This window comes from Glycine soja, chromosome 4, assembly GCF_004193775.1.
Source record: "Glycine soja cultivar W05 chromosome 4, ASM419377v2, whole genome shotgun sequence".
Taxonomy (NCBI): Eukaryota; Viridiplantae; Streptophyta; class Magnoliopsida; order Fabales; family Fabaceae; genus Glycine; species Glycine soja.
In genome coordinates this window covers 45,682,801-45,697,527 of record NC_041005.1, presented here as the reverse complement: position 1 = coordinate 45,697,527, position 14,727 = coordinate 45,682,801, and the positions used below count along the sequence as shown (strand labels likewise).

General features: G+C 33.1%; 2 protein-coding genes across 2 annotated transcripts; both read right to left on the bottom strand.

Annotated features, from left to right (window-relative positions):
• Positions 1-2,283: 2,283 nt before the first annotated feature.
• On the bottom strand, positions 2,284-4,522 carry LOC114409895 (leucine-rich repeat receptor-like serine/threonine/tyrosine-protein kinase SOBIR1). The gene has a single exon (XM_028373553.1). The coding sequence runs from the start codon at positions 4,484-4,486 to the stop codon at positions 2,576-2,578; it is 1,911 nt and encodes a 636-aa protein (XP_028229354.1). The 5' UTR covers positions 4,487-4,522; the 3' UTR covers positions 2,284-2,575.
• A 4,284-nt stretch (positions 4,523-8,806) lies between these two features.
• Positions 8,807-14,120, bottom strand: LOC114409894 (protein SIEVE ELEMENT OCCLUSION B-like). The gene is made up of 7 exons (XM_028373552.1): positions 13,909-14,120; positions 13,617-13,715; positions 11,363-11,811; positions 11,175-11,284; positions 10,843-10,985; positions 10,270-10,749; positions 8,807-9,710 (listed from the first exon to the last, which is right to left on the bottom strand). Exons 1-7 carry the CDS (start codon positions 14,095-14,097, stop codon positions 9,093-9,095), a joined length of 2,088 nt encoding a protein of 695 aa, XP_028229353.1. The 5' UTR covers positions 14,098-14,120; the 3' UTR covers positions 8,807-9,092.
• Positions 14,121-14,727: the final 607 nt, after the last annotated feature.

Here is a 14,727-nt window from a genome sequence, read left to right as displayed (position 1 = left end):
AGAAGTGTCCCGTCGTTATATGACAATGTATTTCATAAACCAAAAATTTGTTCTCATTTTCATCTCTTTCCTTTTACACCTGCTTTCTCCATAACAAAAAGTCATCTTTCTTTTCCTCTCTTCGCTCATTAGTCCTTTACACTCAAAAAAGAAATCATGTATAAAGGAAAAATATAAAAAGTGAAGTGTAGGATTAATCATTGATTTTACTGTGATTCATTATATGGTATATATATAATTCCTCTTTCCCAAAAATTTCAGCCCACATGGATAATCTTTTCTTACATTGTATTCAGTATTCACAAACTATCTTGCTTGTCCAAAAATTTCTCATTCAATTTTTCCCTTCATTATTCAGGGTTCTGCTAGATTGTTTGAATTATTGCACAAATGACTTGTTATTATTCATGTTAATTATCTCAAACGAGTAACACATTTGCGCTAGCTTTCAGTCAACGGATGCATTGACGCTTAAAGTGTATACACGTGTGGCACAATCGCAGCCTTGCAGAAGCAGAATTTATTAGTCACGTGGGAGCCACTTAAAGGAGAACATTCTTCCACGATTATTTTTAGATTTCTGAAACATTTGAAGAGATACATCTATGTAAATTCTGGTTTCCTATATATATATACTTTTTTTTTCAACCACTCTATTTAGGGTTGTAATTTGGCAGTGAGACTCTAATTATTCTGATAAGTTCTGATTTTGGGACTACCTATGAGACTAACTCTTACTCCTTTCTAAGGGAATATTTTATGAGAATCAAATTTATGTCTTTTTTTTTTACAAATTTAATATATGTTGTCAACTAAATTATAAACATTGTATAACTATTGTTTTCAGTGTTCAAATTTACAACTTAGCAAAGATATCGACTGCTTTTTCTTTTTTCTCTTTTATTTTAATATGGAGCACCCTCCCGCTCCCTGCCCTTATATTGAAAGACCAAATATAATTTAAAACATTTAGTGCTCAATTGAAGAACATATAGAGACGGAGGAAGGATGTTTTTCTTGTCTTTAAGAATAACATTACTCAAAGGAAAACAATGGTAACAACATATAAGTTGTAATTTATCGTTGCTCAGAGTAATTTGGTTTGACGGCAATGTATTTTCCAAAACTAAAATAAATAAATAAATTGTTCTTATATTCATATATCTTTCCTTTTACACCTACTTTTCCCATAACAGAGACTATACTTTCCTTTTCCTCTCTCCTGTTAGAGTCCTTTACACGTAAAAACGCAAGTATAAAGGACAAATATAAAAAAGTGAAGTGTAGGATTAATGTTACTGCGATTAATCATATGGTAAGTACTATGTGATGCTTCTTTCCTAAATTTTTTTGGCCATGGATAATTTTATCTTAGTTATATTCACGAACTTTATCTTGCGTGTCCATATTTTAATTATTGAACAAATGACTCAAATAGTAAAATTTGTCATAGACCCACTTGGCCACAAATCTCCAACGACTATGAAAGCGCCACTATACACAGGCCATAAATGCGTTGACTTGCATATGCGTATCTTCTTGACTGTTGACGCATAAACTGTTCAGTCTTAAGGTGCTATTACGGTCTTCCAGGGGCAGAATGTATTAGTCACGTAGTAGCTACTTCAAGCACTCTTATAATTTGAATTTTAACCTAATTTTGTTGGGGAATTAGAGGGAAGTAAATACTGGAAAAATGTATATCAATGAGTTATGAACAATCATCACAAAAGAAAATTTCACATCATATTTTAATTCAAAACCTTAAAGCTCAGGTTTATAGGTCTTCTTATCGCTTATATGGTATTCAATCTTTTCACTTCACACTTTACTCTAACAATCTTTTCTCTAAGTGTGAATCTCTTTCTTACGATAACTTTCCCTTTAATGAAAGTCACTATTATTCACGAGTATTTCATAATAATTATTAAAGTTTACATGCTCTAAATACTTACAATACTTAACATCATCATTCTACTCACGGGACACATATATAAATAAAAAAATTCTTGTGGGGGCAATCGCACCCACATCCTAGTGCTCTCATACCATCTCAAGATTTACTCACTCATTATGATTATGATTGGATGATTATATTGCTTGAGTGAATGTTCAACTTTTTGTCCAAAATTACAACTAAGAAAAGATATTAATTGCCTGCCCTTTTATTGCAGGATCAAATATAATGTAAAATTTTTAGTGCTGAATTGACGAAAATATAGCAACAGAGGAAGGGTGATTTGTTTTGTTCTTATATATCTTTTAACAATAACAGTACTCAAATAAGAACAATGGAAACAACGTAAAACTATTTTATTTTCAGGGTGTATCCATAAACATGTAAAGTGGAAACTAGTTGTGACAGACTAGATTATACATAGATCATCGCAGTGCTGAATTTTTCTTTTTCCAAAGAAATTCAGCAATCCGTGATAAAGGAAACAAGATTACATCGGTTCATTATTTACCCTATGAACCAACATTGATCCTCTAGTTATCAACTATATTCTTAAACAAGCACACTTTGGCACAAATATGGTACACAATATTTCACATACTTAAACATACAGCAGATTCAGTGTTTGATCTGTGACAGCATGCACCTAACATCCTTACTGTTAGGCCTCTCCTTGGGATCATCCATAGTGCAAAAGCATGCAATCTTCAAAACAAGAAGCATCTGCTCCTCATACCCATTCCCCAGCAGCTTTGAATTAATTGCCTCCTTGGGATTCTCGGAGCTTAAAGTCTTCCTCATCCACTTGACCAAACTCATCTCTTCAGTGTGCTGAAAGAAATCATCAGAAGGAAGCTTACCAATGACCAATACACCAAGAATCACTCCATAACTGTAAATATCACACTTATCAGTGAACTTGAGTATCTGATGATACTCAGGAGCAATATAGCCCACAGTGCCAGCCACATTGGAGGTTGTTATGTGAGTCTTGTAATCGGGCATAGCCTTGGCGAGTCCAAAATCAGCAATTCTTGCCTCCATGTCATCGTCAAGAAGGATATTAGCAGGCTTGAGATCTCTATGAATGATTCGTGGGTTGTGATTCATGTGAAGGTATTCAAGCCCAGCAGCCACACCGAGGGAGATCTTGTGCCTTGACAACCAATCCAACTCGCTCTCGCCCCTCTCGACCTTGCTCAGAGTGTCTTGCAAGCTTCCATTTTTCATGAACTCGTACACAAGGTAGTGACATTCCGGTCTAGACACGTGCGCCAGCAGAGGCAGAAGGTTTCTGTGTCTAATTTGTCCCACGGTGTTGATCTCCGATCGAATTTGCCTCATTTTCTTGTTCAGAACCTTGCTGTCCTCTTCTGCTAACTCAGCACCGTCTTTCGGAGGCTGAACGATTTTCTTTATAGCGATCATTTTCCCGTTGCTTCCCGGTAACTCTGCCTTGTAGACCTCTCCACAGCCACCGCGCCCGATGATCTCCAACGACGCGATTCCTTCTTCTTTTTCCAAGAAGGCCAAATCTTCTGCTTTCTTGATCAATGGACTATAGATATCAGGCCCCGCTTTCCTTCCTCTTCCTTTGATCAACGCGAGAGCGAGCTTGAACATCAAAGAAAACACGAATCCTGATAAGGTTCCCCCCAGTGCCCCTGCTACAAACCCCAGAATCCACCCCAAGAGTTTTCTCTTACTGTGCTTGTGCTTATTGGTATGGTTAGGTGCAGGACCAGGTGCAGCAGCAGCAGCATGAGTAGAAGCATTGGATTTCTTCTTCTGTGAGTTATTAGGTGCAGGAGCAGGTGCAGGAACATCACCATCACCGTCTTCAGATAGAAAACGTCTAGAGAGAATTGTGTCTGGTGAGGATGATTGTAGAGAGGGGTCGAGGAAGCGGTTGCCGGAGAAATTAAAGTGTCGTAGGTTCCGGAAGGAGCGGACCGAGGGAGGGACTCTTCCGGTGAAGAGGTTGTCGGCTACTGAAAGAGTTTCCAAATTGGGAAAGTATTTGAGAAAATTAAGGTTGCCGGAGAGCCTGTTGGTGGAGAGGTCCAGCACGCGGAGGCGCGTGAGGGAGGAGAGCTCGGAGGGGACCTCGCCGGAGAAGATGTTGTTGGCGAGGTCGAGGATTTCGAGCTTTCGGCAGTCAACGATTTGGGGAGGGACTCGGTCAACGAGTTGGTTGTCGGAGAGAGAGAGTTCCTTGAGCTCCGTGAGGCGTCCGATGGAAGGAGACAAAACACCATTTAGGTTGTTCGATTTGAAGACGAGTCTGGTGATTCGGAGCGCGTAGGTTTCCTTGCCGGAGAGCCGCCTCCGCTCGCAGAGCACGCCCTCCGTTTCGCACGCCTCAGTTGCCGCCGCGAGTTGACCGTTGACTCGGAGGTCCTTCTGCAGAGTGAGGAGTGCCTTGTAGTCTGAAGGGTAGAGATCAAGTTTGGCGTTGATGGAGATTAAGAAGAAGAAGAAAAAGAATGAAAAGAGAGGAAAGTAGTGAGTTTTCATTTTCTCAGCCATTGTTACACTCACTTTTGCTTCGCATTGAGCTCTGCCTCGTTTTTGTTTACTCTTATAGCGCCAAACCGTGTGGAAAACTTTGCACTCAGTCTATTTCTTTGAATTTTCTTCCACAGCTCCTCCACCACGCAAGTTTCCCACTCCTGTTTTTGATTGGTTTTTATTTTTTATTTAATTAAGTTATTTTTTCTCTCATTATATTACTATCTATATCCTTATTTATGAGATTTATTTATAAGAGATAGTTGACTAAATTATCTTTATTAAGAAAATTAGTTAATTTAAGTATTGACATTAAATTTATTTTTAATTATAATATTTTTTTAAAAACTTGTTTTTAACACTAACGAGAATTTATTCATTTTCTTCAATTTTTATACGAGAGTGAAAGTCACAATAGTTTAAAGTAGTATTTGATTATAAATTAAAATAAATAAGAGTATTTTATTTAAAAAAACCATTAATATATAAGAGAGATAAAATGAAATTTTATAATAAAGGAAAAAAATTGTTGACTGTATCTTATAAATATAGAGACATGTAATATTATTATTTATTTATTTTATTATGTCGTTGATATGAAATATTTATTGATTTTATTAATAATTAATGTTCATTAAAAAACCTAATTAACCATTTTTTATAAAGTTATTCATTTTTAATTACACTTTTTTTATTACAAAACTCAAATAAAAAATCTTATTAAGGGGGTCAAGTAGAAAATCATTAAGACAAATGACTTCTTGGTTATTATTTCTCTCCTTTAGTTGACTGTCACATTCATTTCATTTATCTTCAATTCTTCATTCAACTAGTGAGAAAAACAATGATAGAATAATCTCCTAGGTCTGAGTGGTCGTATTATGGAGTTTTTAATTAGCAGTGTCCATTCATCATTTCGTTATTACTACGGCTGCCAGCTTGGCTTGACAAATGACAACGATACGTGAAACCACAAATTCAGTAAACGGTTACAGCATATGTTGATAAAACAAACATCTGATGGCATGAAAAAATTGCATGTATTTAAATTACTAGGTTTTTGTAATTCTAAAATTTTGTAGTTAAATCTTTGAGTGAAAGGTTATTTTAGTGAAAGGTTCATTATATTAAGTGATTTTTACATGATATTTATGTATGTAAGTTAATTATTAATACATGTGCATATATAGTACAACACGTGAACTCGACAGGTACTTATATAGTTTATGGTGGTCACCAATTCTCCACAACCATTAGCTCCCCACATCTCACACTCCCCACAATTACACACGATGCTAAAAGGATCAGCTATTCTGCATAATATCCTCAAGGTCGAAAGAATATATATAGACATATATAAAGAAAACAACAAAATATCTTTTTAATCATTTCATACATATATACTTAAACATCTTAGATTCAACTGACTTGATCGTTCGAGTTCCTTTTTACAGATATCTTTCCTACACCAAGATAAAAGATTGGAGATTCTGCTGACATAAGAGGCAAAGGAGGAGAGTCCAGCAATTTGCCTGGAACTGAGCCAGAATAACATGTAAGTTTATATGATTTACATAAAAATTTCCTTTTACTTCAAAAATTCTGTAATTTAAAAGCATGATTTCCAAATATATGTCATATGGTTACTCAATGTACGCCTGTGGGGATGGTACTAACTAGCAGCCTAGCAGATTTTGCTAATTTATGGATGAGTTATCAGTAATTACTGACTTCTTATCACTGAGCACAAAAACTATGTTGGTCATTAATTGTAATATAGTTAAAAATATCATGGTCTTGCTGAACTCAGATTAACTGAATGTCTAAAGTGATGCTTAAACATTAATGCACCATAGGAGGGAGTAATTTTTTTATAAAACTATTTAAATATCATCTTTAATACGGATCAACTAATTATTCTCTTATTAGTTAGCTCATTTTGAGATAAATTAATATCTCCCATCAGGACCTTATTTCCAAGACAAAGATTGAATCTTAATCTTTAATACGGATCAACTAAATATAAGAGCACTTGTTCCATCAATTTTTTGTGTGTGATTTTAGCTTTAATACAAGTGTATTGCCTATTTGAATATTACAAATTTTTTGTATTATTTTAGTAATTTTAAAGCAGGGCTTCCTAATTATTGACGTGGTTTCTCACTTAGTGCCTATTCACAAGTGACCTCCTCTCGATTTCGTCTTACATGCTTGTTGTGATGATAAGTTTCTTTTCGCTTTGGCATATAGTCCCGAAAATATATATAAAAATTGCACAATCTTTGTTTGACGCTAGCTTCTGTGTGCATGTTAGAAAAATCTTCTTTTATTTTTTGTTTTAATTAAATTTGATACTTTAAATTTTAATTCATTTTTTTCTATAAGTATTCTTCTTTCAAAATAATGATGTTGAAAGTATTTCCTACACAGAAATTCAAACTTTATTTCGCTGTATTATGAGAAATTAACTCCTTTTATTAGATCCAATTCATGAATAAAATAATTAACATATAATCATCAAAATTATTATTGGACCTCATTTTTAAAAATAAAATATAAAATGTATAACTTAACTAAATTAAAAATAAGAATAATGAATTAAATAACACATAGCCAAGCTAACAATAAGTGAGACTGTGAGACTTAAAGAAAATCCTGAGAGGATTTTTTTTTACTTTAAACAAGATTTATATGTTTTTTTTTAAAAAAAATATGTGCCTATTTTGTTTTATAAAATTAATAGTAAATAATTTTTTATTGGTAGACCTAAAGTATTTCTCAATAAAGTTTTTTGAACCTAATTCTTTTTTATAGGTATTTTATTAACTTAATTTTTTTTTTTGCGTAAGTATCATCTCTAGCTTCCTCCTAAAATTTTACCTACTAATAAAAAGCAAAGGAAAGAATTTATTTTAACTCTTTCTTTTCATTGTTGTAAAGAAAGAAAAAAAAAACTCTTTCTTTTCATTAACTTAGAATGTAACTTGATCGCCATAAGTTTTAATTATTTTAAATAAATATTTATATTTGCAATAAAAAATTCAAATACTAGTTTTAAGAAAAGCGTAAATCTATTGAAAGGTCAAATGTATAAAAATAAACATGAAAAGTTGTGCAATAATTCACTCTATATACTTCATTATTACTATAGTGCTTTTCTTATTATTAGTTACCATTATATTTTAGCATCACATAAATATCTTTAAATATAAATATTATTATTTTAATATTTTAAATTATAAAAATAATTATAGTTAATTTAAAATATAATTAAAAAATAAAATTGAAAAAAAGTACGCACAATCAATTTAAAAGAATTTATATGTCAAATTTAGAAAATAAAAACTAAGAGTAATACATAATTTTTTAGATAAGATTATATTAAGAAATTAAATTATTCTGTTTTAAAAATGTTATAAAGTAATAAAAGAGGTGAACAGTGCAAATATATCTAGCTATATAAATTTTTATACTCTTAACTAATTAAAAGTGACTGTAAATATAATTTTATAGTAATTATTACAAAACTCAGTAATCATGACATGCATGTTAATCTATTAAATGATAATGTGAATAATTTTTACACTATTATTTCCTTCTGATTAAATTCTTTATAAAATTATTAAATTTATGGTTTTCAAATCAAAGTCAAAATGTCAATTGTTGGAATTGTGTAATTTCTTCGACGTTTGTTTTGGGCATCAATGTCAACTTTATGCGTAATAAACGAGTCAAATCTTCTATGGTTTAAACATGTAATATTAGATTTTCTAATTTCAATTAAAACGAGTTGGTCAGATTGGTGTGTTTCATGATGGGGATAAAAGCATATATCCTTTTTGATTTATTTTGAAAATCTCCCCTCCATTACTCACTCTTTTCCCATTCATTACTCATACGCCCACTCCTGTTCCTCCATTTTTCCTTTCTGATCGTGACTTCGTCGTCTGTTTTCATCTTAGGAGGAAAGAATGAAAAGGTAAGTCCAATAAGACAAAAATACCAACGTATCTCTTACGTGAAGTCTCAGATTTAAATTTTATAGATGAAAATAATTAACTTGATTTTTTGACAAAAATTAATCACTAGTAAAACTAATAATAAAAAATTTAAAAAAACTTCATACCCCATTGTCCAGAGGCTCTTCGTTATGCGAAGGTATGGGGGAGGGATATTGTACGTAGCCTTACTCTTGCATATGCAAAGAGGCGGTTTCCGGATTCGAATCCATGATCAACAAGTCACCAAAACACAACTTTACCGCTGTACCAGGGCTCGCAACTAATAATATTTCACAGTAAATAAAATATCAAATAAAATAAATGTCTACAACTTATATCATGACTTAAACACTATGGGAACAATCAAAGTTCTACAACACACTTTATTAGCAAGGGTCTGAGACCTCAAGAGCTAGCCACTAGCTAGCTAGTACACAAACATTATCTTATCCCCCAAGTCACATGTTGCTACATTACATATCTCACAAAGACATTACTTATGTTATAAAAGAGAAATGAACCTCTCTCAAACCAACATTAAAGATAATAATAATAATCAAGCAATGATAATAATGTTGTGTAGCAATAGTACACTGCAAGAAGTTGAAGTCGTTCTCTTACTCTTACTCCACACAACAGCGATACATGAAGTACTTCTCCATTTGGCGTCCACACTCAGCACAAACAACCTTCTGCGGTATGCCACCAGTGCTACCAGGAAGGATCAAGCGATTGCAGTGATGTGGTGGTTTGTTTTTGTTGAGATAATCATTCATTGCTTGCACCACACCATCTTCCTCAATTCTGTCCTTCCACTTATCAAAGTCCTGCAAGCATATCAGAGCACTGTCACCCTTGGCTCTGGCCATCTCGGTGGCGCCTCTGCAGAAGATCGCCCAGCCTCGATCGCTGCCATCGAAGCTGAGCACGGTCATGACTTGGCTCATGATGTCATCGTTCTCTACCGTCCTCCCGTGCTGCAGCTTGGAGTACAGCATGCTCTCTAGCCTCGTCCAGAAGAACCATATGGATGTCACGTTGGGCCAGAAGTAACTGAACTTTCTTGTGGTGAAGGTCTTGATCATCTTCTGCATACGCTCCTTCGCGTTGCTCTTTCCCACGTACGCCATCTCTAGCTCGAACTTGCCAGCTTTTGCAACACTTATTGCTGTGGTTGTGAATTTTTCAATCCACTCCAGGTCTTCGCCTCCATACAGGCATATGAGTTTTCCATCTGTCATCTGCATACAGTAAATTTGTGTCAATATAAAAAATATATATATATTACAAGTGAGACTAAAGTCACTCTTGATTATAATTTTAGGAACTAGAGTAGGTGTTTGTTTCTAATTTTGATATATTTCTTCTTGATAACCATCGTAATCAGTCTTTATACTTATAAGATTCTGAAGTATCTCAATGAATTTTCATTTTTTGGATCGACTGTATGAGTCTAATTTTTTGTTTGAAAGCTTAGTCCTACTAAAAATTCTTGATCATTGTCCAAGGAAATTTTGTGTTTTAATTTGGACATATAACTACTATTTCTTACATGTCAAGAAAACAATTGATAATATCAGTTTCTATGATAAAATAATTTTATCTTGACTAAAACATCCTTATTATTTATACTGTATAGTTATAACTATACCTCTACTAGTGAGTTTGTTTTTTGATAATGTTATTGAAAAATGTAATCTAATACTTTCTTGATATTCTCAAGTGAGAAAATAATTTGAGATTAAGAGGGATCATTGCAAAAGTGACAAATGAAATAAAATGGACAGAGAATTTTGTTACCCATTCTAAAACTGTAGGATCAATGCCATCAACAAGCAGCTCAAGGCTCCAAATCTCTTGCTTCCACAAGGATTCTTCTTTCTCACTTGTGAAGGGGAAGGCCAAATTTCCCCAAATCCATAACATATGGACAACATTAGGGGAGGACAATTTGCCTTGTGGATCAAGGGCCACTAGAATAGCTGTCTTTGAGAAATTCCACACTTCTTTGATGTACTTAATTGCTGATGGTTCAATGATGAAAGGATCATAGACACTGTACCATGCCATCAATGATTGCAAATACTCAAACTTCTGTTTGCTCGTCTCATTCCAGGTTGCTTTGTCCACAACTGGGATCCATACCATCTCATAGTGCGTATCACCCCTCGCTCGGGCATCTTTGTACAAATTATCAAGTACCAGGATCTCTTCTTGTGAAAGATCAAGATCTGATATGAGCAGCAACACATGTTTTCTCCTTAGTACCTCGAGACTAACCTGTTATTATATCAATAAATTAATGTCATGAAACTATGGTACTAAATAAGGTTTATTTACATAAGGACTACATGTTAATTACTAAAATCAAACCCTTGATTTTGTAGTTCCATCTACAAGTGGAAGAACATCATCCTTTGCATATATCAGTGCTCTGAGAATTTTCATGTTGTCTACATGAACTGTCTCGAAAAGACGTATCAGATTATGGAAGGCCTCTATATGCCTCTTGTCATCTGCACCAGGTTAAGGATATGCAATTGTCACATATGCTTCATTCTAGATAAAATTTTATCCTAACACGTACTAAAACTCTCAAGCAACACATTAATTCAAAACCCTTTAAATTAGTCCAATGCTGTATATATGAAGAATCTTGAGTTCAGTTTATAGATATATCCAAATTAATTTAGTTACCAACCCACCTATATATTGGTAGCAAAGAACCAGTTGGTTCTTGAGGTGCTCATATATACTGCTAACTTTGTGAGCCAGACTAGATAATTCCCATGCCTCTGTGGTTGATGAAATGGATCTGCAATCAACAAAATGGGGGTCACTACTTTTTCAAAAAAACAATTGAGTTGATGTAAATGATCTACACTATGCTTACTCATTTCTCATGCCTACGAGACTAGCAATTTGTGAGGAACAAGCCACAATACTTCTGATGACCCAATAGGAAGCAATAGGAATGTGAGTACTTGCAACAGACATGGGAGGAGTATCCTCTGAAATGTATTCAGATGGTAGCTCCTTGAATTCAACAATGCACATGGTTACATCCATTGCCGCCTTCACGAGCCTAATGAGTGCCTCAAAATGGGGCTTCAGGGACATGAAATTCTCAGCAATGTCAGGTAGTTGCTTAAGTAGGGCCACAGACTTGGCAAGTGTGTTTTCAGCACTCAACTGAGCAACAAGCCAAAACTCTCCAAAAATAACAGCAAAGGCAGCTAAGGTTAACACAACTTTCGCATGCCATGCATAGCTAGACATGTAATTCAGTAGCACCATAGTTGATGAATGTGCATCTCCCCCTCCCGAGCACTTGCATGATAGCTGCCAATATAATCGGGAACTGCTCTTAGTAACTTATCTAGATCCTTCAATTTAAGACTTTAGAGAAGGGAAATTTTGATCGAAATGAACAAGGAAATACTTTAACATATCAAAGAATCACTTGATGAGATATAGATAGTCCTAAGAATCCCAAAAGACAACCAAAGGCTGTACTTATAAATATTTGCAACAAAATGCATATGAAAGCTAGCTAAGTGTGTTTTTTAGAGTAATGATATAGGATATTCGCATGCTATATACATACCCGATGACTCTCTTTATTTCTCTTTGATTTTTTTTTTACTCATCATATCATATATTACCTAGTGTCTAATATATAAGCAACACATTGTATTTTTTATTGGTCCTAATTATAAGCAGGAATGATTAATTTTCAAACTTATTCAGAATTAAATATCTTTTATACCCTTATTTTATTGTTAACTCTATTTATTAGATATTTATTCTGTGAGTATTAACATTAAATGAGACTATTACTTATAATATTTAAATTTAAGAATATTTTTAGAATAAAATTTAAATTTATAATAATATTAAATGCGATTATCACTTTTTTATCTATTTGTACTATGAGAAATATTATTGGATCCTGAAAAATCTAAGAATTTTGTATAGTTGTTTATTTGGCCAATAATTAAATGAGTTTGGAAACATTAAAAGAGAGAAACACAAAGAGAAAGTTTTTCAATAACACTATCGAAATCAAAACTCTTAAATTCCCAAGAATACCATAGAATTTATCATCACATCTATACTACTTATATCGCTTTCTCTCTTTGGGTGTTCATAGGCACATGGGTGTTCATAAATCATTATTCTTTATTTTATTAATGCATTATTCCTCATGAGGTTAGGAGCTGTTTTTTTTCATTTTGTGTGCGATATGCACAAAAAAGTGATAATATACAAATATTTATATTTTATTTTTGGTGAAAACAAACATTTATATATATATCATACACTTTATCAAAATACATATATATATATATATATATATATATATATTTTTTTTTTTTTATTTCTATCTCTGTTTCTATCATACTATATCACATATCATACTTCTACTTCTTTCTATTTTCCTATTAGGTGTTAATTAGAGTTTGTTGTCTATCAAACTTTTCCTACCCAACAAAGATTTTTTCACGCTCTTGCACATCTTTGGCAGGAGAAAAGAGAAAAAAAAAAAAGTTTAAAAGCGGGTGATAAATGATAAGATGAAAAAAGAATAAATAAAAGAAAGAAAATGGAGTGAAAATAAGACGGAGGAAATAATAAATATATGAATATAACTACTCGTGAATCATGATTGAAAAAAAAAAAGAATATGATAAATGGTGAATTTGGGTGGTAGAAAGAGAGGATAAGAAGAAGAAAAAAGAAAAAAATTGAAGAATACGACAAGTGATGTTGATAGGAAAAAGAAAGACAAACAAAAAAAATGATATGAAAGAAAAAGAAAATTTATAATTATAATAATTAATCTGGATAAAAGATAATAAATGTGATGCGATAAAAATGTAAGAAGGAGGTAAAAAGATGTGTCACGAAACGAGAGGATGTAAAAATGAAGTGTATAATAATTGTTTGATTTATTAATTCAATGTGATAAGAATCAAAGAAAAGTATATTATATTCAGAATTAAAATAAGGAAAGGAATGGCTCTTTTCAACCGGGACAGATTTAGTAATTAAGTATAATAGGAAATACGGAAACACATTTTATCCATGATAACAGTAACAACCAGTAACTTTTATAAAAGTTGAGATTTTCATATGAAAACAACCTCGCAGGAAATTTTGTTTATGATATAAGCCAGCGAGTCAAGCATGTCAAATTCAGCCAGAGCAGCAGTCATCTCCAATGCATCTTGATCTCGCTTTACCTGCCAAATGGGCCACATAGCATAATAATTATTAATATATACCAATATAAAAGAAAATAATTAGTCAAACATTCTGCACATGCATGCACAGCAATACTACGTATAAATATTATACACTAATCATATATTAACGAAGATAATTAAATTCTATATAAACATTAAACGTGATTTCATATATAAATGTAAGCCTTACTTCATGACCCTCAACGGTGCGAGCAATGAACCGAACCAAGATTTCATCCACAATTTGGAGAATGGGTTTGACATCAATTTCACGACCATCAGGGGCATGAGTGGCCTCAACTTGCTTGGTCATGGCACTGTCATCAGAGGTGGAGAACATGCGTCGCTCCCTCCTTTGCTGCATCTTAGGGTTGCTCATCAGAAAACTCAATGGGAGGGAAATTAATGTTTGGTTTGAGTATACGTGGTTGTACTAGTAACATATATATAGAACCATGAAGTGGAATAAAGTTTATTGAACAAGTACCTTGCTTGCAAGAGAGTACAAAACAAAAGCTAAAGCTATCATCCTATTTATTAGGATAAGAATGCACGTCATTTAATTAACTGTGGTGGCCCATGTCCTATAATCTAGGAAAAACTACTGTATATTAAGAGGTCTTGTATTATTACTTGTTCATCATTTCAATCAATTTTTATGACACGTAATTAAGTATGATTAATTTTTTCTCTTAAATTAAGAAAATTAGATACATGTCACTTGTAGATTCATTTGGATCATGCACAACTAATAATTTAACACTATCTAATAATTTATCATAATGCACGATGCATGTATGGAGGCAAATATAGACAAAGTGAACATTTCAGTTATTTTTCAATTCACAATAACGTTCGCATATATAATTCATAGACATTGATTTAATATGCTAGTGAAAAAAGTGATATCTGCAGGCGCTTTTGTGGCATCAGAGAAGCCAAGTCACTAGGCTTAGTTCAGTAATTTGATTAATTTCGTCGTCACTTTTTATAGTTTTTCTATGGGCGA

Coding starts and splice junctions, on each gene's coding strand:
- LOC114409895 (XM_028373553.1), bottom strand. CDS start 4,486: ATGGCTGAGAAAATGAAAACTCACTACTTTCCTCTCTTTTCATTCTTT.
- LOC114409894 (XM_028373552.1), bottom strand. CDS start 14,097: ATGAGCAACCCTAAGATGCAGCAAAGGAGGGAGCGACGCATGTTCTCC. Junction 13,716..13,908: donor GCACCGTTGAGGGTCATGAA/GTAAGGCTTACA, acceptor CCCATTTGGCAG/GTAAAGCGAGATCAAGATGC. Junction 10,986..11,174: donor TCTTTGCTACCAATATATAG/GTGGGTTGGTAA, acceptor AACCTGGTGCAG/ATGACAAGAGGCATATAGAG.